Below are 27,463 nucleotides of genomic sequence, written 5' to 3' on the forward strand. Positions count from 1 at the left end.
TGCCATAAAAGTTTCACAGTGACCATGCAGTATCAGTTAGCCAAATACGACTCTCGTTCATGAATCATAAGCACACCAATGCCGCTACTAACCAAACATTTTGCAAATTCTATCACAACCTACCGTCTTTGCGAATTCTATCACAACCTACCATGATAGGGCATAAAATAAGAACCTCCCATCCCCTACACATTCCACAGGACAATCCTCATGCATCTTGTGGGAGAAGAAAGAGGCTGTGCACTACAATGTGTGTAATCTTTGAGGTTGTCTTGGACAAAGAGTAATCCATGTCTAAGCATCCTTGAGAAGGTGACAACATCTCAACAGATAGAGACCATCCAAGCAAAGCCCATGTCTCTCTAGCACCAAGAGAATCCTCTACCTCATACAAAGTGGCCCCATGTACATTTACATAGAAAGAGGGCCCATGAGTATCCACAACCTTGTGAACAAGATATGGCACTCTCTATCACTATATATAGAAGGGACCATGACTTTAGCTGAGTGAATGGAATAACTTGAAACGTTGCTCGGTTCATGGGAGAACTACAAATCTTGGGTATAAAGGTGCATACAAGGCCACCAATTGCCGTTGCACAACACTCTACAATATATTCCCTTTCTTGAGAAATGTTGGCTTGAAATACTCACGTGAGCTTCAACAACCAAATCTTAGTACTCATCCGAGTTAGCAACTAAGCGTAAAACCTCGCCTGTCCCTAGGTAGTGAAGTCTCCTTAATATCAATTAAAACCTTTAGCAGACATCCAAGAAATTTGCATGACATGTAAGATCAGCTATCTTGTCATCCCAGATTGTAGTAGACAAGAATCTAGCAATGCGCTCACTATAGCATGGTACAGACTCTATATTAAATAAAGTTGCATCCGGGAGGTCATTGTCTACCCCCTTTGGTGCTTCACAATAGAAATTTTGCTCAAATGGTCCTGAGTAGACCCTTTCTTTACCACTACCATGAAGTCAAATTCTAAAAGAATGATTTGCCAATAGATAATGGCAAAACTTGTTTACAACATAGATCATTGTCAGCCCTTCTTGCTTTGTTGTGGTGTAATTATTTTCAACCACATTCAAATGTTAGCTTGCATCTAAAATTGGGAAATCCATTTTATGATCACGAGGTTGTGTGAGGTTGCAAAATTGGATGCATTGATGTGAACATAGAATTCCTTATTCCAATTTAGAGATTTCAATATTGGTGCAATGACTAACTTGGCTTTTTTTTGCTTTTCAAAAGATCTATCCCCAAAACTCTACGCGCTCGCATGGTTAGGGGCATATACATTCAGCAAACCCACTCTACACTTTGCAAACCACATAATCATCCATTGGGAATGCTAAGGGACTATCACTCCACTGTCCAAAATAGCATGTTGCCAAGAGTCCATAATAGACATACACACTCCCTTGGGCGCCCAAAAGTTCATATCGTGATGCCATAAAAGTTTCACAGTGACCATGCAGTATCAGTTAGCCAAATACGACTCTCGTTCATGAATCATAAGCACACCAATGCCGCTACTAACCAAACATTTTGCAAATTCTATCACAACCTACCGTCTTTGCGAATTCTATCACAACCTACCATGATAGGGCATAAAATAAGGACCTCCCATCCCCTACACATTCCACAAGACAATCCTCATGCATCTTGTGGAAGAAGAAAGAGGCTGTGCAACAACAATGTGTGTAATCTTTGAGGTTGTCTTGGACAAAGAGTAATCCATGTCTAAGCATCCTTGAGAAGGTGACAACATCTCAACAGATAGAGACCATCCAACCAAAGCCCATGTCCCTCTAGCACCAAGAGAATCCTCTACCTCATACAAAGTGGCCCCATGTACATTTACATAGAAAGAGGGCCCATGAGTATCCACAACCTTGTGAACAAGATATGGCACTCTCTATCACTATATATAGAAGGGACCATGACTTTAGCTGAGTGAATGGAATAACTTGAAACGTTGCTCGGTTCATGGGAGAACTACAAATCTTGGGTATAAAGGTGCATACAAGGCCACCAATTGCCGTTGCACAACACTCTACAATATATTCCCTTTCTTGAGAAATGTTGGCTTGAAATACTCACGTGAGCTTCAACAACCAAATCTTGGTACTCATCTGAGTTAGCAACTAAGCGTAAAACCTCGCCTGTCCCTAGGTAGTAAAGTCTCCTTAATATAGATTAAAACCTTTAGCAGGCATCCAAGAAATTTGCATGACATGTAAGATCAGCTATCTTGTCATCCCAGATTGTAGTAGACAAGAATCTAGCAATGCGCTCACTATAGCATGGTACAGACTCTATATTAAACAAAGTTGCATCCGGGAGGTCATTGTCTACCCCCTTTGGTGCTTCACAATAGAAATTTTGCTCAAATGGTCCTGAGTAGACCCTTTCTTTACCACTACCATGAAGTCAAATTCTAAAAGAATGATTTGCCAATAGATAATGGCAAAACTTCTTTACAACATAGATCATTGTCAGCCCTTCTTGCTTTGTTGTGGTGTAATTATTTTCAACCACATTCAAATGTTAGCTTGCATCTAAAATTGGGAAATCCATTTTATGATCACGAGGTTGTGTGAGGTTGCAAAATTGGATGCATTGATGTGAACATAGAATTCCTTATTCCAATTTCGAGATTTCAATATTGGTGCAATGACTAACTTGGCTTTTTTTTGCTTTTCAAAAGATCTATCCCCAAAACTCTACGCGCTCGCATGGTTAGGGGCATATACATTCAGCAAACCCACTCTACACTTTGCAAACCACATAATCATCCATTGGGAATGCTAAGGGACTATCACTCCACTGTCCAAAATAGCATGTTGCCAAGAGTCCATAATAGACATACACACTCCCTTGGGCGCCCAAAAGTTCATATCGTGATGCCATAAAAGTTTCACAGTGACCATGCAGTATCAGTTAGCCAAATACGACTCTCGTTCATGAATCATAAGCACACCAATGCCGCTACTAACCAAACATTTTGCAAATTCTATCACAACCTACCGTCTTTGCAAATTCTATCACAACCTACCATGATAGGGCATAAAATAAGGACCTCCCATCCCCTACACATTCCACAAGACAATCCTCATGCATCTTGTGGAAGAAGAAAGAGACTGTGCAACAACAATGTGTGTAATCTTTGAGGTTGTCTTGGACAAAGAGTAATCCATGTCTAAGCATCCTTGAGAAGGTGACAACATCTCAACAGATAGAGACCATCCAACCAAAGCCCATGTCCCTCTAGCACCAAGAGAATCCTCTACCTCATACAAAGTGGCCCCATGTACATTTACATAGAAAGAGGGCCCATGAGTATCCACAACCTTGTGAACAAGATATGGCACTCTCTATCACTATATATAGAAGGGACCATGACTTTAGCTGAGTGAATGGAATAACTTGAAACGTTGCTCGGTTCATGGGAGAACTACAAATCTTGGGTATAAAGGTGCATACAAGGCCACCAATTGCCGTTGCACAACACTCTACAATATATTCCCTTTCTTGAGAAATGTTGGCTTGAAATACTCACGTGAGCTTCAACAACCAAATCTTAGTACTCATCTGAGTTAGCAACTAAGCGTAAAACCTCGCCTGTCCCTAGGTAGTAAAGTCTCCTTAATATCAATTAAAACCTTTAGCAGGCATCCAAGAAATTTGCATGACATGTAAGATCAGCTATCTTGTCATCCCAAATTGTAGTAGACAAGAATCTAGCAATGCGCTCACTATAGCATGGTACAGACTCTATATTAAATAAAGTTGCATCCGGGAGGTCATTGTCTACCCCCTTTGGTGCTTCACAATAGAAATTTTGCTCAAATGGTCCTGAGTAGACCCTTTCTTTACCACTACCATGAAGTCAAATTCTAAAAGAATGATTTGCCAATAGATAATGGCAAAACTTGTTTACAACATAGATCATTGTCAGCCCTTCTTGCTTTGTTGTGGTGTAATTATTTTCAACCACATTCAAATGTTAGCTTGCATCTAAAATTGGGAAATCCATTTTATGATCACGAGGTTGTGTGAGGTTGCAAAATTGGATGCATTGATGTGAACATAGAATTCCTTATTCCAATTTAGAGATTTCAATATTGGTGCAATGACTAACTTGGCTTTTTTTTGCTTTTCAAAAGATCTATCCCCAAAACTCTACGCGCTCGCATGGTTAGGGGCATATACATTCAGCAAACCCACTCTACACTTTGCAAACCACATAATCATCCATTGGGAATGCTAAGGGACTATCACTCCACTGTCCAAAATAGCATGTTGCCAAGAGTCCATAATAGACATACACACTCCCTTGGGCGCCCAAAAGTTCATATCGTGATGCCATAAAAGTTTCACAGTGACCATGCAGTATCAGTTAGCCAAATACGACTCTCGTTCATGAATCATAAGCACACCAATGCCGCTACTAACCAAACATTTTGCAAATTCTATCACAACCTATCGTCTTTGCGAATTCTATCACAACCTACCATGATAGGGCATAAAATAAGGACCTCCCATCCCCTACACATTCCACAAGACAATCCTCATGCATCTTGTGGAAGAAGAAAGAGGTTGTGCAACAACAATGTGTGTAATCTTTGAGGTTGTCTTGGACAAAGAGTAATCCATGTCTAAGCATCCTTGAGAAGGTGACAACATCTCAACAGATAGAGACCATCCAACCAAAGCCCATGTCCCTCTAGCACCAAGAGAATACTCTACCTCATACAAAGTGGCCCCATGTACATTTACATAGAAAGAGGGCCCATGAGTATCCACAACCTTGTGAACAAGATATGGCACTCTCTATCACTATATATAGAAGGGACCATGACTTTAGCTGAGTGAATGGAATAACTTGAAACGTTGCTCGGTTCATGGGAGAACTACAAATCTTGGGTATAAAGGTGCATACAAGGCCACCAATTGCCGTTGCACAACACTCTACAATATATTCCCTTTCTTGAGAAATGTTGGCTTGAAATACTCACGTGAGCTTCAACAACCAAATCTTGGTACTCATCTGAGTTAGCAACTAAGCGTAAAACCTCGCCTGTCCCTAGGTAGTAAAGTCTCCTTAATATCAATTAAAACCTTTAGCAGGCATCCAAGAAATTTGCATGACATGTAAGATCAGCTATCTTGTCATCCCAGATTGTAGTAGACAAGAATCTAGCAATGCACTCACTATAGCATGGTACAGACTCTATATTAAATAAAGTTGCATCCGGGAGGTCATTGTCTACCCCCTTTGGTGCTTCCCAATAGAAATTTTGCTCAAATGGTCCTGAGTAGACCCTTTCTTTACCACTACCATGAAGTCAAATTCTAAAAGAATGATTTGCCAATAGATAATGGCAAAACTTGTTTACAACATAGATCATTGTCAGCCCTTCTTGCTTTGTTGTGGTGTAATTATTTTCAACCACATTCAAATGTTAGCTTGCATCTAAAATTGGGAAATCCATTTTATGATCACGAGGTTGTGTGAGGTTGCAAAATTGGATGCATTGATGTGAACATAGAATTCCTTATTCCAATTTAGAGATTTCAATATTGGTGCAATGACTAACTTGGCTTTTTTTTGCTTTTCAAAAGATCTATCCCCAAAACTCTACGCGCTCGCATGGTTAGGGGCATATACATTCAGCAAACCCACTCTACACTTTGCAAACCACATAATCATCCATTGGGAATGCTAAGGGACTATCACTCCACTGTCCAAAATAGCATGTTGCCAAGAGTCCATAATAGACATACACACTCCCTTGGGCGCCCAAAAGTTCATATCGTGATGCCATAAAAGTTTCACAGTGACCATGCAGTATCAGTTAGCCAAATACGACTCTCGTTCATGAATCATAAGCACACCAATGCCGCTACTAACCAAACATTTTGCAAATTCTATCACAACCTATCGTCTTTGCGAATTCTATCACAACCTACCATGATAGGGCATAAAATAAGGACCTCCCATCCCCTACACATTCCACAAGACAATCCTCATGCATCTTGTGGAAGAAGAAAGAGACTGTGCAACAACAATGTGTGTAATCTTTGAGGTTGTCTTGGACAAAGAGTAATCCATGTCTAAGCATCCTTGAGAAGGTGACAACATCTCAACAGATAGAGACCATCCAACCAAAGCCCATGTCCCTCTAGCACCAAGAGAATCCTCTACTTATACAAAGTGGCCCCATGTACATTTACATAGAAAGAGGGCCCATGAGTATCCACAACCTTGTGAACAAGATATGGCACTCTCTATCACTATATATAGAAGGGACCATGACTTTAGCTGAGTGAATGGAATAACTTGAAACGTTGCTAGGTTCATGGGAGAACTACAAATCTTGGGTATAAAGGTGCATACAAGGCCACCAATTGCCGTTGCACAACACTCTACAATATATTCCCTTTCTTGAGAAATGTTGGCTTGAAATACTCACGTGAGCTTCAACAACCAAATCTTGGTACTCATCTGAGTTAGCAACTAAGCGTAAAACCTCGCCTGTCCCTAGGTAGTAAAGTCTCCTTAATATCAATTAAAACCTTTAGCAGGCATCCAAGAAATTTGCATGACATGTAAGATCAGCTATCTTGTCATCCCAGATTGTAGTAGACAAGAATCTAGCAATGCGCTCCCTATAGCATGGTACAGACTCTATATTAAATAAAGTTGCATCCGGGAGGTCATTGTCTACCCCCTTTGGTGCTTCACAATAGAAATTTTGCTTAAATGGTCCTGAGTAGACCCTTTCTTTACCACTACCATGAAGTCAAATTCTAAAACAATGATTTGCCAATAGATAATGGCAAAACTTCTTTACAACATAGATCATTGTCAGCCCTTCTTGCTTTGTTGTGGTGTAATTATTTTCAACCACATTCAAATGTTAGCTTGCATCTAAAATTGGGAAATCCATTTTATGATCACGAGGTTGTGTGAGGTTGCAAAATTGGATGCATTGATGTGAACATAGAATTCCTTATTCCAATTTAGAGATTTCAATATTGGTGCAATGACTAACTTGGCTTTTTTTTGCTTTTCAAAAGATCTATCCCCAAAACTCTACGCGCTCGCATGGTTAGGGGCATATACATTCAGCAAACCCACTCTACACTTTGCAAACCACATAATCATCCATTGGGAATGCTAAGGGACTATCACTCCACTGTCCAAAATAGCATGTTGCCAAGAGTCCATAATAGACATACATACTCCCTTGGGCGCCCAAAAGTTCATATCGTGATGCCATAAAAGTTTCACAGTGACCATGCAGTATCAGTTAGCCAAATACGACTCTCGTTCATGAATCATAAGCACACCAATGCCGCTACTAACCAAACATTTTGCAAATTCTATCACAACCTACCGTCTTTGCGAATTCTATCACAACCTACCATGATAGGGCATAAAATAAGAACCTCCCATCCCCTACACATTCCACAGGACAATCCTCATGCATCTTGTGGGAGAAGAAAGAGGCTGTGCAACAACAATGTGTGTAATCTTTGAGGTTGTCTTGGACAAAGAGTAATCCATGTCTAAGCATCCTTGAGAAGGTGACAACATCTCAACAGATAGAGACCATCCAAGCAAAGCCCATGTCTCTCTAGCACCAAGAGAATCCTCTACCTCATACAAAGTGGCCCCATGTACATTTACATAGAAAGAGGGCCCATGAGTATCCACAACCTTGTGAACAAGATATGGCACTCTCTATCACTATATATAGAAGGGACCATGACTTTAGCTGAGTGAATGGAATAACTTGAAACGTTGCTCGGTTCATGGGAGAACTACAAATCTTGGGTATAAAGGTGCATACAAGGCCACCAATTGCCGTTGCACAACACTCTACAATATATTCCCTTTCTTGAGAAATGTTGGCTTGAAATACTCACGTGAGCTTCAACAACCAAATCTTAGTACTCATCCGAGTTAGCAACTAAGCGTAAAACCTCGCCTGTCCCTAGGTAGTGAAGTCTTCTTAATATCAATTAAAACCTTTAGCAGACATCCAAGAAATTTGCATGACATGTAAGATCAGCTATCTTGTCATCCCAGATTGTAGTAGACAAGAATCTAGCAATGCGCTCACTATAGCATGGTACAGACTCTATTTTAAATAAAGTTGCATCCGGGAGGTCATTGTCTACCCCCTTTGGTGCTTCACAATAGAAATTTTGCTCAAATGGTCCTGAGTAGACCCTTTCTTTACCACTACCATGAAGTCAAATTCTAAAAGAATGATTTGCCAATAGATAATGGCAAAACTTCTTTACAACATAGATCATTGTCAGCCCTTCTTGCTTTGTTGTGGTGTAATTATTTTCAACCACATTCAAATGTTAGCTTGCATCTAAAATTGGGAAATCCATTTTATGATCACGAGGTTGTGTGAGGTTGCAAAATTGGATGCATTGATGTGAACATAGAATTCCTTATTCCAATTTAGAGATTTCAATATTGGTGCAATGACTAACTTGGCTTTTTTTTGCTTTTCAAAAGATCTATCCCCAAAACTCTACGCGCTCGCATGGTTAGGGGCATATACATTCAGCAAACCCACTCTACACTTTGCAAACCACATAATCATCCATTGGGAATGCTAAGGGACTATCACTCCACTGTCCAAAATAGCATGTTGCCAAGAGTCCATAATAGACATACACACTCCCTTGGGCGCCCAAAAGTTCATATCGTGATGCCATAAAAGTTTCACAGTGACCATGCAGTATCAGTTAGCCAAATACGACTCTCGTTCATGAATCATAAGCACACCAATGCCGCTACTAACCAAACATTTTGCAAATTCTATCACAACCTACCGTCTTTGCGAATTCTATCACAACCTACCATGATAGGGCATAAAATAAGGACCTCCCATCCCCTACACATTCCACAAGACAATCCTCATGCATCTTGTGGAAGAAGAAAGAGGCTGTGCAACAACAATGTGTGTAATCTTCGAGGTTGTCTTGGACAAAGAGTAATCCATGTCTAAGCATCCTTGAGAAGGTGACAACATCTCAACAGATAGAGACCATCCAACCAAAGCCCATGTCCCTCTAGCACCAAGAGAATCCTCTACCTCATACAAAGTGGCCCCATGTACATTTACATAGAAAGAGGGCCCATGAGTATCCACAACCTTGTGAACAAGATATGGCACTCTCTATCACTATATATAGAAGGGACCATGACTTTAGCTGAGTGAATGGAATAACTTGAAACGTTGCTAGGTTCATGGGAGAACTACAAATCTTGGGTATAAAGGTGCATACAAGGCCACCAATTGCCGTTGCACAACACTCTACAATATATTCCCTTTCTTGAGAAATGTTGGCTTGAAATACTCACGTGAGCTTCAACAACCAAATCTTGGTACTCATCTGAGTTAGCAACTAAGCGTAAAACCTCGCCTGTCCCTAGGTAGTAAAGTCTCCTTAATATCAATTAAAACCTTTAGCAGGCATCCAAGAAATTTGCATGACATGTAAGATCAGCTATCTTGTCATCCCAGATTGTAGTAGACAAGAATCTAGCAATGCGCTCACTATAGCATGCTACAGACTCTATATTAAATAAAGTTGCATCCGGGAGGTCATTGTCTACCCCCTTTGGTGCTTCACAATAGAAATTTTGCTCAAATGGTCCTGAGTAGACCCTTTCTTTACCACTACCATGAAGTCAAATTCTAAAAGAATGATTTGCCAATAGATAATGGCAAAACTTCTTTACAACATAGATCATTGTCAGCCCTTCTTGCTTTGTTGTGGTGTAATTATTTTCAACCACATTCAAATGTTAGCTTGCATCTAAAATTGGGAAATCCATTTTATGATCACGAGGTTGTGTGAGGTTGCAAAATTGGATGCATTGATGTGAACATAGAATTCCTTATTCCAATTTAGAGATTTCAATATTGGTGCAATGACTAACTTGGCTTTTTTTTGCTTTTCAAAAGATCTATCCCCAAAACTCTACGCGCTCGCATGGTTAGGGGCATATACATTCAGCAAACCCACTCTACACTTTGCAAACCACATAATCATCCATTGGGAATGCTAAGGGACTATCACTCCACTGTCCAAAATAGCATGTTGCCAAGAGTCCATAATAGACATACATACTCCCTTGGGCACCCAAAAGTTCATATCGTGATGCCATAAAAGTTTCACAGTGACCATGCAGTCACAGTTAGCCAAATACGACTCTCGTTCATGAATCATAAGCACACCAATGCCGCTACTAACCAAACATTTTGCAAATTCTATCACAACCTACCGTCTTTGCGAATTCTATCACAACCTACCATGATAGGGCATAAAATAAGGACCTCCCATCCCCTACACATTCCACAGGACAATCCTCATGCATCTTGTGGGAGAAGAAAGAGGCTGTGCAACAACAATGTGTGTAATCTTTGAGGTTGTCTTGGACAAAGAGTAATCCATGTCTAAGCATCCTTGAGAAGGTGACAACATCTCAACAGATAGAGACCATCCAACCAAAGCCCATGTCTCTCTAGCACCAAGAGAATCCTCTACCTCATACAAAGTGGCCCCATGTACATTTACATAGAAAGAGGGCCCATGAGTATCCACAACCTTGTGAACAAGATATGGCACTCTCTATCACTATATATAGAAGGGACCATGACTTTAGCTGAGTGAATGGAATAACTTGAAACGTTGCTCGGTTCATGGGAGAACTACAAATCTTGGGTATAAAGGTGCATACAAGGCCACCAATTGCCGTTGCACAACACTCTACAATATATTCCCTTTCTTGAGAAATGTTGGCTTGAAATACTCACGTGAGCTTCAACAACCAAATCTTGGTACTCATCTGAGTTAGCAACTAAGCGTAAAACCTCGCCTGTCCCTAGGTAGTGAAGTCTCCTTAATATCAATTAAAACCTTTAGCAGACATCCAAGAAATTTGCATGACATGTAAGATCAGCTATCTTGTCATCCCAGATTGTAGTAGACAAGAATCTAGCAATGCGCTCACTATAGCATGGTACAGACTCTATATTAAATAAAGTTGCATCCGGGAGGTCATTGTCTACCCCCTTTGGTGCTTCACAATAGAAATTTTGCTCAAATGGTCCTGAGTAGACCCTTTCTTTACCACTACCATGAAGTCAAATTCTAAAAGAATGATTTGCCAATAGATAATGGCAAAACTTCTTTACAACATAGATCATTGTCAGCCCTTCTTGCTTTGTTGTGGTGTAATTATTTTCAACCACATTCAAATGTTAGCTTGCATCTAAAATTGGGAAATCCATTTTATGATCACGAGGTTGTGTGAGGTTGCAAAATTGGATGCATTGATGTGAACATAGAATTCCTTATTCCAATTTAGAGATTTCAATATTGGTGCAATGACTAACTTGGCTTTTTTTTGCTTTTCAAAAGATCTATCCCCACAACTCTACGCGCTCGCATGGTTAGGGGCATATACATTCAGCAAACCCACTCTACACTTTGCAAACCACATAATCATCCATTGGGAATGCTAAGGGACTATCACTCCACTGTCCAAAATAGCATGTTGCCAAGAGTCCATAATAGACATACATACTCCCTTGGGCGCCCAAAAGTTCATATCGTGATGCCATAAAAGTTTCACAGTGACCATGCAGTATCAGTTAGCCAAATACGACTCTCGTTCATGAATCATAAGCACACCAATGCCGCTACTAACCAAACATTTTGCAAATTCTATCACAACCTACCGTCTTTGCGAATTCTATCACAACCTACCATGATAGGGCATAAAATAAGGACCTCCCATCCCCTACACATTCCACAGGACAATCCTCATGCATCTTGTGGGAGAAGAAAGAGGCTGTGCAACAACAATGTGTGTAATCTTTGAGGTTGTCTTGGACAAAGAGTAATCCATGTCTAAGCATCCTTGAGAAGGTGACAACATCTCAACAGATAGAGACCATCCAACCAAAGCCCATGTCCCTCTAGCACCAAGAGAATCCTCTACCTCATACAAAGTGGCCCCATGTACATTTACATAGAAAGAGGGCCCATGAGTATCCACAACCTTGTGAACAAGATATGGCACTCTCTATCACTATATATAGAAGGGACCATGACTTTAGCTGAGTGAATGGAATAACTTGAAACGTTGCTCGGTTCATGGGAGAACTACAAATCTTGGGTATAAAGGTGCATACAAGGCCACCAATTGCCGTTGCACAACACTCTACAATATATTCCCTTTCTTGAGAAATGTTGGCTTGAAATACTCACGTGAGCTTCAACAACCAAATCTTGGTACTCATCTGAGTTAGCAACTAAGCGTAAAACCTCGCCTGTCCCTAGGTAGTGAAGTCTCCTTAATATCAATTAAAACCTTTAGCAGACATCCAAGAAATTTGCATGACATGTAAGATCAGCTATCTTGTCATCCCAGATTGTAGTAGACAAGAATCTAGCAATGCGCTCACTATAGCATGGTACAGACTCTATATTAAATAAAGTTGCATCCGGGAGGTCATTGTCTACCCCCTTTGGTGCTTCACAATAGAAATTTTGCTCAAATGGTCCTGAGTAGACCCTTTCTTTACCACTGCCATGAAGTCAAATTCTAAAAGAATGATTTGCCAATAGATAATGGCAAAACTTCTTTACAACATAGATCATTCTCAGCCCTTCTTGCTTTGCTGTGGTGTAATTATTTTCAACCACATTCAAATGTTAGCTTGCATCTAAAATTGGGAAATCCATTTTATGATCACGAGGTTGTGTGAGGTTGCAAAATTGGATGCATTGATGTGAACATAGAATTCCTTATTCCAATTTAGAGATTTCAATATTGGTGCAATGACTAAGGCCTTTTTTTTGCTTTTCAAAAGCTGTGTCACATTCCTCAGTCCATTCAAATACTACCAGCAAAGTGTATAATGGTCGTGCGATTGTTGCAGCAGCGTACAAACTATATACAAGAGAACTATTGGGCGGCTCCCGGCCTTACGGCCATATTGGACATTATACCCCAACACTAAGAGCTTATCAAATCTCCTCCTTGATTTTTTGACCAAAATTATCATTCTACATGTAAGGTTGTAGTTTTTGTGGCTTTGCATCCTCCCTCATTGGTATGGTGTGTTGACAAATGGCAGGATCCACACCCTTGAGATCCTTATAGCTCTACACAAAAACATCTTTATACTCCTTCAAGGTGGAAATCGATAGCATTTCTTCCTCTTTTGTCAAATCCATAGCAATGTACACAGGACAAGGTTTCTATCCTGGTTCTGCTAGATCAACCTTTTTTGCATCCTCCAGACCGTAGGATTCTCCCACTATAGTTGGTTTCACCCTTTGAGGTACTTGAATACTAGATAATGAAAGGAGAACTTGTTAAAATTGCTAGCCATCTTTTCAAAGCCTTATCCTCAACTTGTGGATATGGTGAATCATACAAGATTTCTTGGTTATAAGGATCTCTCAAAATCTAGATCAATGCGTTGTTTATCCTCTTATTGTTTTGTCCTCATTGACTTTATCTCGGCAAGTGAAAGTCCTAATTCTACCGGCTCTCTTTCTTGTAGCAAAAGGTGTACTTTTTCAAGCGTGGAATTAGGCTCAATCTCTTTGTCATCTTTACTTCATATTAAGTCTCACCCTGACCTTGAATAAATTATCCCTTTGTTGGATCATGGATCACTATTTAAAAACTAAGGCATGAAACATTATTGGTTTGTCCCATCTTTAAAAAAAACAAATTGGGAAGGGTACACTCCCCAAAATTTTATTTGGCACCAAGTGAGGATACCCTAGTGGAGTTTGAACTAGGGGGCCTCTAGGTGGAGTTTGAACTCGGGGGCCTCTAGGTGGAGTTTGAACTCAGGGGCCTCTAGGTGTTGAGCCAACCCAATTGACCAATCGGGCTACGAGCTTATCAATGTCCGTCTTTATCTAATAAGCTATTAATTGTATAATACCACCTATAAACGAAGAGTAAACGATATGCGAGTGCATATATGTGTGTGTGTGTGTATGCGAGTGCATATATGTGTGTGTGTGTGTATTGTGTATGTACATATATATATATATACACACACACTTACACTTGAGAGAGAGAAGTATGCATGTGTGTGTGTGTGTATTGTGTATTACATATATATACACACACTTACACTTGAGAGAGAGAAGTATGCATGTGTGTGTATTGTGTATGTATATATATATATATATATATACACACACACTTACACTTGAGAGAGAGAAGTATGCATGTGTGTATTGTGTATGTACATATATATATATATATACACACACACTTACACTTGAGAGAGAGAAGTATGCATGTGTGTGTGTATATTGTGTGTGTATATATATATATATACACACACACACACACACACTTACACTAGAGAGAGAAGTATGCATGTATATAAATATCTATCTATATCTTTATTTCAAAAGGGATTCCAATTGGAGGGGTGACACATAGTAGTATTTCCTAGCTTTGGTCTCTGGAGGGGTGACACATAGTAGCATTTCCTAAGTTTGGTCTCTGGAGGGGTGACACATGGTAGCATTTCCTAGCTCTGGTCTAAAGGGGCCTAAAAAACTGAAAGAAAAGGGGCCTCAAAACTGATAATATGCTTGTTGGAGACAGGTATGCCAACTCGTGTGTATATATATATATAGAGAGAGAGAGAGAGAGAGAACTGTTGGTTGGATTAAATAAATTATAATTTGCATTGGAAATGGGGAGGCACGGATATGGAGCATGCTTCAACGTAGTTGTCCACAAGACTGGGGGCGCCCACACCGCCAACGGAGATCAAGATCTCACACATGCAACTTAGAGTCATGCCTCGCACCAGTTGCTTCATCCCATCACAACACGGCTTTGAAGGGTGGCTCTCCACACTACCCGAAGTAACACAATGCAAAGCAAGGCTCAAAGCCTCATCTTCATCACTGCAATAACTCGCTCCTTCAACAGCAGAGCCGAAACCATCCAAACCGACCATCATCATCATCATCAGAAGGACCACCTGTGCAAGCAAAATTGAGGATGGTTTACCTCAGCCTTGTGCAACGCAATCTAATTGTATAATCAACCTTTTGATAGATTGATTTTAGCAATGGATAGATAGATAGCTTGAACAAGGAGGGACGAGTTAATCTTTCAATAGATGGATTTTAGCAATGCATAGATAGATACCTTGAACAAGGAGGGACAGTGGATCATGCCTCCAAGAGCCATGGTTGATGTGATGAAGAGAAGGAGCGAGTAACCTTGATTGAAGAAATCATTGAATAATGTAAGCACTAGAGATGAAGCCAGTTCCCCACCATATATAATACTAGGAGAAGATCAAGACTCATGTGAGCGTGTGTTGTATGTGGTATTATATATCTCGTGAGTTTGATGTGGTGCCGTTACAAGAGAGATTTCTTCTTGCCACATTGTACCATGGGTAATGCATGGGAGCATTCTCTCTTACGAGAGAGATTTCTTCTTGCCACATTGTACCATGGGCAATGCATGGCGCATTCTCTATTACACCTTGTAGTACCATGGGTAATGCATGGGGCCTTCTCTACTATTACACCTTATGTAAAGTAATGAGAAAATTGTGATCTTCTTCCCACACTTGTACCATGGGTAGCACATGGAGCATTCTCTATTACACCTGATGTAAGAAGAAAATGGTGATCTTTTTGAGAACACTTCTTCTCACAACAATGGAAGCCTCAAATTCTAATGGTCTTGACGTACTTTTAAACCTATGGTGTTGATGTAACCACCCTTAGTTAGTTACTAAAAGATTGTTTTTGGATATATTCTTGGGTATAGCATGCCTCCAAGCTTTGATTGCCATCATGCCCCCCCTCCTTTTTTCCATTTTGACTATCAAATACTTGTTAAATTGTCTCATCCTCCTTGCCAAAAATTACATATAAACTCTAAAAAATTCATGTTTTTTACTTTTTTCATTTAATTTTTGAAGGGCAAGGGTGCCTGTCAAAAGGAAACTCTAGAAGTTGGTGTCAATATCCTAGTTACATTCTAATCACTTTGTGCATTATTAGATCTATACTTTTATTATTATGGTATATTTTACCTCTTAATTGCATTGACTTTAAGCCCTTAAAACTTCCGTTCTATAAGGAATGAGAACTTGTTAAAATTGCTAGCCATCTTTTCAAAGCCTTATCCTCAACTTGTGGATATGGTGAATCATACAAGATTTCTTGGTTATAAGGATCTCTCAAAATCTAGATCAATGCGTTGGTACACTTATTTTCAAGGTAAGCGTTGTCATATACAATTCCTTGGTTAACATATTTTCTTCTACTTAAAATATGAAGTTTGTTTTCAAAATTTCTATTACTATGTTTATAAGTCCCTTCCCAATTGTGTAAAGCTACTAAGTCATGATTAAACCTTTTGTGGCACCTTTAATTTTCTCATGGTATGTAAGTGTGCTCAATTAAATTCTTATAGATCTTGTATATTGTTTGGAAATATTAGGCTGCCTTGATGTTTTTGTTAAAGATGGGTAATTTTGGCTTCCTATTAGCATTTATGTAAATTTTAGATTAAATATCTTTTTACTAACCTTGTTAATCAATATGCACATTTAAATTGTCTTTGAGTCTTTGTTATTTAAAGAAATATTTATTCTTTTAAAGATAGGTATTTTGATAATCTTAGGCTATGCACTTTCTTATTAAAAATAAATTAGGCAAATTATAATAAGGCAGTTATTACATTGAATGTCTGTTGGTAGAGCCTTGTTAAGAATTTTGTTAAATGACCTTCCTCATTATGGTATATTTTACCTCTTAATTGCATTGACTTTAAGCCCTTAAAACTTCCGTTCTATAAGGAATGAGAATATTGCCTATGATCTTTGATGCTAGACTTGATTCCATCTAGACCCAACCATCATGCACTTGCAGTCATCCTAACTCCTATCCAGAAATATTATTTTCTTAAAACACGATTGGAAACATGGGCTATCATCAGAGGTGTTTGGGTTTGAACTCATGACCTTTGTGTAGGCTCATGAGTGTTAACAATTGGGGTAAGAGCCCACAATAAATCATTGAAATCATGACCATGTTGAAATCACTTGCATGATAAGTATATGTCATTTTACTTATAATTATTTACAACTTTTATAATAAGAACGCAATATGTTCTCAATAATCTTGTTTTTAATATGAATACTAGATAATGAAAGGAGAAGTTGTTAAAATTGCTAGCCATCTTCTCAAAGCCTTATCCTCAACTTGTGGATATGGTGAATCATACAAGATTTCTTGGTTATAAGGATCTCTCAAAATCTAGATCAATGCGTTGGTACACTTATTTTCAAGGTAAGCGTTGTCATATACAATTCCTTGGTTAACATATTTTCTTCTACTTAAAATATGATGTTTGTTTTCAAAATTTCTATTACTATGTTTATAAGTCCCTTCCCAATTGTGTAAAGCTACTAAGTCATGATTAAACCTTTTGTGGCACCTTTAATTTTCTCATGGTATGTAAGTGTGCTCAATTAAATTCTTATAGATCTTGTATATTGTTTGGAAATATTAGGCTGCCTTGATGTTATTGTTAAAGATGGGTAATTTTGGCTTCCTATTAGCATTTATGTAAATTTTAGATTAAATATCTTTTTACTAACCTTGTTAATCAATATGCACATTTAAATTGTCTTTGGGTCTTTGTTATTTAAAGAAATATTTATTCTTTTAAAGATAGGTATTTTGATAATCTTAGGCTATGCACTTTCTTATTAAAAATAAATTAGGCAAATTATAATAAGGCAGTTATTACATTGAATGTCTGTTGGTAGAGCCTTGTTAAGAATTTTGTTAAATGACCTTCCTCATATACTTAAACAAAACCATCATGCTAGACTTGCTAAAAATAAATCTAGATACTTCAATTCAAAAAATGAGAAAAGGTAGAGTACTACACCCAATTGTAATCTCCTATTTCTCTTAGCCTTCTAGAAATTTCCTCATACTTTACCCAAGTATAAGCCATGTTGAGATAGAGATTAAAACTTGTAGCACATCATCAATGAACATGGAACAAGGGAATCCAACTATGTTAAAAATCATTCTTGCATGTGTAAAGCGTACAAGACATCATCTTATGATGGTATATCATCGTAATAGAATAAGAGGTCCTTTATTTTTTCAAAAAAAAATTCATGAAAGGAATGTGGATATGAGAATGTTTTTTAAGTAATTGAGGCGTTTTTATTTTAACCATAAGCATATCTTCGCCACACCTTATTAAATTACACATCCTTGCTTGCTTGCAGCCTTAGCTATAACCTTTTGGGAAATTGGGACGTAGCTGCGTTACAATTTATTCGCCATATGCAATGCAAGCTTCAGAGCAGGACGTAGGTGGCACCTCGAGCCATGAGCCAATTCACTTTCTCTGCATCCGTCACATTCTGCATCTGCGAGAACAACTCAGCTGCATCGGAGCAAGTGAGCATCCAGTGGCCCTGGGAGGCATCTTCAGTGTAGACGACTCCTGTTGGCTTCATCACGCTATCACAACCAGCATCGCCCAAGAGCGATCGGCGTCTGCCATTGAACCAGAACGCTCCGGTGAACTGGCCGCCAACTAAGCAGAAGTCGCCAGATCCCGTTCCCACCTGGGTGGTGCAGGCTCCATCTCTGTAGAATTGGCTCGCGACGCTGCTTGATGCACTCGTGACCAGCACAGAACCCCCGCTGCTGGCACTCACTGCGCAGCACACCTGAGCAGCGACGCCGTTGAACGAGTACCCACCACCACTGCATGCAGAGGTGCTTGTGTAGAATATAATGTCAACTGCCCCGACGAGGCTCGTGAGCAGCTGCAGCAGAAGCACAGGCAGGAGCGCGTACGCGATGCCCTTTCCGTTGATGTTCGCCATTGTCAGAAGTCAGAAAGGTCCCTGTAAGGCAAGCAAAACGAGTCAGACAGATACTAGTAGACACTCAATGCGCCGATCAAGAAGAGGTGGTCGAACTAAAGTACTGTAGTTTGTTTTAAGATGGGCCACTGACTCACCGAGAGGAGAAGAGAGTTGTGCAGGAGTGGCGGATTACATTCGTTTTGCAGGGGTTTAAGTGCTCGTCCGAGTGGGACCTGTTCTTCGTCCCCGCCTTCATCTTCGCCGCCGTTGTTTGTCTCAGCACGTGGACGACTTAGACTCCTAGAAAAGCTTGAATAATTGAGTCCTCAATTCGAAAATGAATTGAGGACTCTCGTTATTCAAGCTTTTCTGGAGTCTTCTGAGTCGTCCACAGTCGCATAATCCAAAGCTGTCTCCAAAGTCCATCCAGCTCATCATCAATCAATCGCCACACTACCTACCTACCTACCCACCTATCTATCAATTGAGGGAACCACTTGCACTTCCAGCATCATGAGGCAATACATTGAGATCAAGAGTTGCATCCTCCTCTTCTGAATCACTTACTGCTCTGTCTCGTTTCTTTTTTGGAGCTAATTTTGGAACTGGCACAAAGTGTAGCACATGCTTATGAGTAAACCCATTAGAATCAACATATAACATATTCCCATCTTTTGACATGTTCAAAAACTTTGTAAGTTGTTTTGAACCAGCACCAAATTGGCCCTCATAAGATATATACCTTTTAGTGAGCTTCTCAAATGTCAAATCCAAGTAGACTCCAATCATAGTAACATCCATGTTCTCCCTCTGAAATTCTACATTTAATTTATTCAATTCAACCAAAACATCAGCCAGCAAATGCATCATAAACTGGACTTGAAAGATTGTGGCATAATTGTACCATTTTTTCTCATGCATTCTCCATTGCTCCAAAATAGCAGGCATTAAGGGAACCAATCTTTCCATTACTTGGCCTCTAGATAGCCATCGAATTGCATGGATTTGTAAAACTTTCAAGTCTGCAATATGATACTCATGCATCAAGTTTCGAAGTTCGACATGTCGATTTGTTGATTTCCCTAGCCATGCATATACCTTGTTTGCAACCTTATCAACAAAAGCAAACACATGAGGATTCGATGCAAAACCATCCTTTGCTGCAAGTGCCTCACGGTGGGCAATACAATGCACGCCCATAATTCGTGAAGCCGATGCTTGAAACCGTGCCACTACACCTGTCTTATGACCTGTCATTGCTGAGGCACCATCCGTTACAAATGCAACTAGTTTCTTCAAATCCAGATTACTCTCTAAGAGCATGGCATGGACAGCATTGAAGATTGCCTCCCCAGATCCATTATCAACTGGTAGCAATCTCACAAATTTACAATTGGGCTCTCCTTTGCCATTCCCAGGCAAGTACAAAATGTAGATAATCAAATGCTTCTCCATGGTTCTATCTGTACTTTCATCAATGAGGATTGAAAAAAATGGACTTTCACAAATTTCAGCATACAAGTCTTGTCTAGTACAATCTCTTAAAGCCATCAAGAACTCTCTTCCAGATACGGGATTGGTATATGCACCATACTCATCAGATGATGGCATATTAGGAGTGCCAAGATCCCTTTGTAACTTACATTGAGTGGGATATTTCTCCAATGCAATATCATTGCATGCACAAAAGTGTACCAGCTTCATACAAGTGATTATTCTAAACTGTTCAGAATGCACCATTGTGTCAATACCCCCATCTATTGGTCCTTTGCCACCAATAGCCTTTAGCTTTGCATGATAAATACTTGCAGCTCTCCTATGATCTGCAGATTTTGCATGCTCATTCAAGGCTGAAAGTTGAATGCTTTGGGATCCACCCATTGTGAAAGTATTCACTCTTCCATCTTCTTCACTCCTAGAAAAGCTTGAATAATGAGTCCTCAATTCGAAAATGAATTGAGGACTCTCATTATTCAAGCTTTTCTGGAGTCTTCTGAGTCGTCCACAGTCGCATAATCCAAAGCTGTCTCCAAAGTCCATCCAGCTCATCATCAATCAATCGCCACACTACCGACCTACCTACCCACCTATCTATCAATCTCTCTACCTATCCATCCATCACTTTATGTATCTTTCCATCAATCTATCCATTGACCCACCCACACACCCATCCATCCATCTATCTAGACCATTTCTTTTCACCGACACATTCACTTGCTGCTACAATTAAACAAACTCACATCAACATCATGCAGCATTGATAAAAGTTATCCAAAAATGAATAAATTGTGACCACTACCTACCTACCCACCTATCTATCAATCTATCTACCTACCCACCTATATACATGTATATATAACATGCATGTTCATATAACATAGTCTAGGCTTTAATTCATGAATATAACTTGTTTCCCTCCAAGTCATGAATTAAAGCCTAGACTATGTTATATATACATGCACGTATATATAATATAGTCTAGGCTTTAATTCATGAATATAACTTGTTTCCCTCCAAGTCATGAATTAAAGCCTTAGACTATGTTATATATACATGCACGATTCCACATGACAAGGGACAAAACAATTAAAAAACTTGGAAGAACTGAATGAGGTCCTTTTTTGTCTATTGAACTGAATGAGGTTGTCCTTGAAAGCATAAAATTTTGTTTTACCCTATGGTACTAGTAAACCACTTTAACCCTTTTTGCCAATTTATAATGGGTGTTATGTTGAGAAATAACTATCTTAGTAGGACCATACCTTGCACGACCAAACAATTTGAAAGCATAAAATCAAATCGAGATGACCATTTATTGGCAGCAGAGACTTGCAGCCTGATCACTATCAGAGAACCCCTCGTGACTGCTCTGCCTTATCAGACCCCCCCTTCTTTTGCATCACATGGCCTTGCTAAGGTGGCTTAAGACACAAGAAGTTTTAGACATTTTCCCACTATGATTCCCACATGGAGGATTACAACAACATCATGAGCTTTTCTGCAGGCGTGGCGGAGCATACCTAGCTAGGTGGGGCACAGGGGGCTGCCGGCCCCCCCTTGCTAAGGTGCCTTAAAGCACAAGAAGTTTGACATTTTCCAACTACGATTCCCACATGGAGGATTACGACAACATCATGAGCTTCTGCAGGCGAGGGGGAGCATACCTAGCTAGGTGCGGTGGGGGGGGCAGAGGGGGGTGGCAGCCCCCTGCCCCCCCCACCACACCTAGCTAGGTATGCGGAGTCTCGTCTCCAGAAGCTCATGATGTTGACACACTATAGGGAAACATAAGGGAAAGTGGGTCTCTTTCCCACATGGGAAAATGCCCAAAACTTCTTGTGAAGGACGCAAAGGCAGAAAGTACCAAACTAGCTGCAATGGAATACCCAACAGTGGGTCCTGAGCACGACTTGCTGGCCAGCGCAACCTTCCAAAGTCGTCCAAATTCCACCACGTTGCGGGTTTGAATACCGGAACCCGCACAGGGCCCCACCCTCAGACCTCCTCAAAGCAACCTTCTAAAAGGAATCATAAGAGCACAACACAACCACCCCCCCTTTTCCCTCTCTCTCTGCTCTCTGCATAAAAGCAAGCCGCGCCCTTGTAAAAGATGAACAACAGGTGCATGACATGAACAAACCAACGACAAGCTAGTGCCCTTGTAAGTGTGTGTGGTGCAATGAACAACAGCACTTGAACAACAGCGGCGTGGGTGGTGACGTCTTCTTCTAGTGTCCACGTGTCTTCATGACAAGAACTCATCAATTCCTTGGCTCTCTCTCTCTCTCTCTCTCTCTCTCTCTCTCTCTCTCTCTCTGTCTCTCTCTCTCTCTACATCCTTGGTTGTTGCTCTCCCGATCAAACTCTTGTGGCTTATGCTCAATGTGAAACTCTTGCCTTATTGGGCCGCCTTCACTTGATCGACTCCAAATTCACTACTTCAACTCGAGGACGATCACAAATCACACATCACCTCTGCTCTTGCTCTGATAGTCAATGTCACCTCCTCTCCAATGCAGATTTGCTGTATGCCACCAATTACATCATGCCGTTCAACACATCTTGCCTCGCAGAGGCTCCTTGTTTCGAATACATCCAACATCCCGTGTGTTGTGTTTCTTCATAGAACTGTTGTTGCGTTTCTTCATAGAGCTCTGGGTGGATGGAGAGACTACCACAGCCATAAATATGGTTCACATCCAGCAAATGGAAACACCTGAAGTAAATATCATAAAACCAGGTCTATGCAAAAGAAGTCCGACATGCTAGGGCAAAAGACTGCCAGACAACTGAACTTGGAGGAGCAAGCCCGAATCAGACAAGAAGCAACCAAGGAAGTGCAGGAAGCACAAGGTTAGGGTATGTTGATTCCAACTTGGCAACCAAAGTCACTGTCAAATGGGTGTCTGCCCCTTCAACTGCTGCCAGACAGCTAGACTTGGAGGAGCAAGCCGCCGAATCAGACAAGAAGCAACCAGGGAAGTGCAGGAAGCACAAGGTTAGGGTATGTTGATTCTGACGACTTGGCAACCAAAGTCACTGTCAAATGGGTGTCCGCCCCTTCAACTGCGAAGGAGACTAGGAAGGCAGAAATAGCCTTCGAAAAGATGAAGGTTCATGAAGAGGAAGATCAATCCCTCAAACCTCTGGATAACAAGAGGACTAAGAAAGTCCATACCATAGCAGAAGACAATGTGCCAAGGAAGAGAAGCCCAATAGCACAAGGGAATAGTAAAACAATGTTCAGACCAGAGCACTGGATGAACACAAGGATGAACACAAGACTAGTCGCACCAAGGGTGCCAGAAGAACAAGACATAGGGAAAAGCCTACGAGGCAGACAAAGCAAAAGTAGGAATCCTTCCGACCAGGGCAGAACAGGATCAAGCGGAAGCAAAAGTCCTTCCGACTTGCGATGTCTAGGAAGGAAAGACCTCCCCAATAAAGAAGACGGAAGCAAAAGACTTATGACAAGGTAAGTGACTCACCTAATGGAATGCAAGATGGTAGCAGATGAAGAAAGAACATCAGGAAACAATCAAGTTTCCAAATATGATTTATGGGATGAATTGATTAAGCTAAGCATAACCGTAGATCAGTTGCTTACTTTAGTACCCAACTTTAAGCAACAACTGATCCAAAAGCTTTCAAGATCGGATCAGAAGGCAAAGGAAAAGCTGCCAAACAAGGTGAAGGAAATAGAGTGTCAGACAGTTAAAGCTGAGATAGTACCAGAAGTCGACACTATAGTCATAGAGGTGATAGTGCAAATCAGATGGCGCACAATACCAGGAGTACTATTGGATGGAGGATCCGGAGTGAATATTATCTCCGAGACCATGGCCAAGGAGCTGGGCATTATAGCATTGCAACCAGCACGACTAACTATCTCCCTTTCACATTGTGAAAAGCGACGTACATGGCTTATGCATGAGCTAAGGGGATTCTTGTTGATGACATCAAAGATCGCGTGTTCAAGATAGTATAATCCTCCTGGTACATGTCATGTTTTCATGTATGAGTTTCCCTCTATAGAACTTTGGGGTGCACCTCCTTTCTTACCCCACTGGTAGATTGGCCCTGCACATGCAAAGATGCTGGACATTTCCCTTCAGAGGCAGACCTTTTCCCACTCACACATTGAAACTCTCTAGAACTTTGCTCTTTGGTGATGTTAGTGCTCTCATTAGTTGCCACTAGAGTGGCCCTCCGCGCCTACCCGTTAGAGATTTGACACCCCAAACTAGCAGTGTACCAAAATAAAGGAAATTTTGTGCGGGTAACCTGGGCAGGGGGTGGGGATCTATCCCACCATCGCCACTCAAATGAATCCCTTTTCTAATTTTGCTAGTAGGGGGTAGCTCTCTTAGACCCATCGATGCCAATTGGCATCCATTTCTACTACCTCTCCAAGGTGAGGGTCAACCTACAATACTCTCTCTCAAACTGCAAGAACTCTCAGCTACTATGGGCTATCAAGATGTTCCTCCTGCAGTCTTTACAACAAAGTCATGTCTTAATGAAGTCGATGCTCCCCCTATCAAGACTAAGCCACCCTGTCCTAAGCTACCTCTCAAAAAGAGAAACTCCACGCTAGAGATGCCTACCTGGCCATCTCTCCCTCTCTCACCTGACTTGCACCCCAATGCTTTGAAAGGTGAGCATCTAAAAGAACACTCTCAAGAATGTGCATAGACTGACCCTTGTGACTCTCCTCCAAAGTCAGGATAACTAGTGCATGATAAAACAAGGTAGTCCCAACCAAGATCCCTACTAAGCCCTCTTCAGTCTCCAACCAATCCCCTTCATAGAAACAATCGAGCTATGACAAGCTAGAGCCCCTCACCCGCTAGTCTAAGCAAAGGCTACCCCACTCATGACAATATCCCTCATGATGCCATACATATGATGTCCTCAAATACATACATAGATGCTCTAAGGCTGCCAGCTCACCCCCCTACTATAGAATGATTGTTTCCTACTCTGTGAGATAAGGGTCCTTAATCATACTTAAAACCCCTCCTTACACACCAGTGCATCATTTCTAGCAATGCATCAAAGATCTATCCCCAAAACTCTACGTGCTCGCATGGTTAGGAGCATATACATTCAGCAAACCCACTCTACACTTTGCAAACCACATAATCATCCGTTGGGAATGCTAAGGGACTATCACTCCACTGTCCAAAATAGCATGTTGCCAAGAGTCCATAATAGACATACATACTCCCTTGGGCGCCCAAAAGTTCATATCGTGATGCCATAAAAGTTTCACAGTGACCATGCAGTATCAGTTAGCCAAATACGACTCTCGTTCATGAATCATAAGCACACCAATGCCGCTACTAACCAAACATTTTGCAAATTCTATCACAACCTACCATCTTTGCGAATTCTATCACAACCTACCATGATAGGGCATAAAATAAGGACCTCCCATCCCCTACACATTCCACAAGACAATCCTCATGCATCTTGTGGGAGAAGAAAGAGGCTGTGCAACAACAATGTGTGTAATCTTTGAGGTTGTCTTGGACAAAGAGTAATCCATGTCTAAGCATCCTTGAGAAGGTGACAACATCTCAACAGATAGAGACCATCCAACCAAAGCCCATGTCCCTCTAGAACCAAGAAAATCGTCTACCTCATACAAAGTGGCCCCATGTACATTTACATAGAAAGAGGGCCCATGAGTATCCACAACCTTGTGAACAAGATATGGCACTCTCTATCACTATATATAGAAGGGACCATGACTTTAGCTGAGTGAATGGAATAACTTGAAACGTTGCTTGGTTCATGGGAGAACTACAAATCTTGGGTATAAAGGTGCATACAAGGCCACCAATTGCCGTTGCACAACACTCTACAATATATTCCCTTTCTTGAGAAATGTTGGCTTGAAATACTCACGTGAGCTTCAACAACCAAATCTTGGTACTCATCTGAGTTAGCAACTAAGCGTAAAACCTCGCCTGTCCCTAGGTAGTAAAGTCTCCTTAATATCAATTAAAACCTTTAGCAGGCATCCAAGAAATTTGCATGACATGTAAGATCAGCTATCTTGTCATCCCAGATTGTAGTAGACAAGAATCTAGCAATGCGCTCACTATAGCATGGTACAGACTCTACATTAAATAAAGTTGCATCTGGGAGGTCATTGTCTACCCCCTTTGGTGCTTCACAATAGAAATTTTGCTCAAATGGTCCTGAGTAGACCCTTTCTTTACCACTACCATGAAGTCAAATTCTAAAAGAATGATTTGCCGATAGATAATGGCAAAACTTCTTTACAACATAGATCATTGTCAGCCCTTCTTGCTTTGTTGTGGTGTAATTATTTTCAACCACATTCAAATGTTAGCTTGCATCTAAAATTGGGAAATCCATTTTATGATCACGAGGTTGTGTGAGGTTGCAAAATTGGATGCATTGATGTGAACATAGAATTCCTTATTCCAATTTAGAGATTTCAATATTGGTGCAATGACAGGCTTTTTTTTTGCTTTTCAAAAGCTGTGTCACATTCCTCAGTCCATTCAAATACTACCAGCAAAGTGTATAATGGTCGTGCGATTGTTGCAGCAGCGTATGAACTATATACAAGAGAACTATTGGGCGGCACCCGGCCTTACGGCCATATTGGACATTATACCCCAACACTAAGAGCTTATCAAATCTCCTCCTTGATTTTTTGACCAAAATTATCATTGTACATGTAAGGTTGTAGTTTTTGTGGCTTTGCATCCTCCCTCATTGGTATGGTGTGTTGACAAATGGCAGGATCCACACCCTTGAGATCCTTATAGCTCTACACAAAAACATCTTTATACTCCTTCAAGGTGGAAATCTATAGCATTTCTTCCTCTTTTGTCAAATCCATAGCAATGTACACAGGACAAGGTTTCTATCCTGGTTCTGCTAGATCAACCTTTTTTGCATCCTCCAGACCGTAGGATTCTCCCACTATCGTTGGTTTCACCCTTTGAGG

The 27,463-nt window shown here is 40.6% G+C and overlaps 2 protein-coding genes across 2 annotated transcripts; both read right to left on the reverse strand.

Moving 5' to 3' along the window:
* Positions 1–18,160: 18,160 nt before the first annotated feature.
* On the reverse strand, positions 18,161–19,287 carry LOC147617673 (uncharacterized). The gene is made up of 2 exons (XM_086775918.1): positions 19,128–19,287; positions 18,161–19,011 (listed from the first exon to the last, which is right to left on the reverse strand). The coding sequence occupies exon 2, from the start codon at positions 18,988–18,990 to the stop codon at positions 18,454–18,456; it is 537 nt and encodes a 178-aa protein (XP_086632044.1). The 5' UTR covers positions 18,991–19,011; positions 19,128–19,287; the 3' UTR covers positions 18,161–18,453.
* Positions 19,288–19,452: 165 nt separating this feature from the next.
* On the reverse strand, positions 19,453–21,012 carry LOC147617674 (uncharacterized). The gene has a single exon (XM_086775493.1). The coding sequence runs from the start codon at positions 21,010–21,012 to the stop codon at positions 19,453–19,455; it is 1,560 nt and encodes a 519-aa protein (XP_086631619.1).
* Positions 21,013–27,463: the final 6,451 nt, after the last annotated feature.

The sequence above is a fragment of the Cibotium barometz genome, chromosome 36 (genome assembly GCF_041138505.1).
Source record: "Cibotium barometz isolate CiBa-2024 chromosome 36, ASM4113850v1, whole genome shotgun sequence".
NCBI classification, from domain to species: domain Eukaryota; kingdom Viridiplantae; phylum Streptophyta; class Polypodiopsida; order Cyatheales; family Cibotiaceae; genus Cibotium; species Cibotium barometz.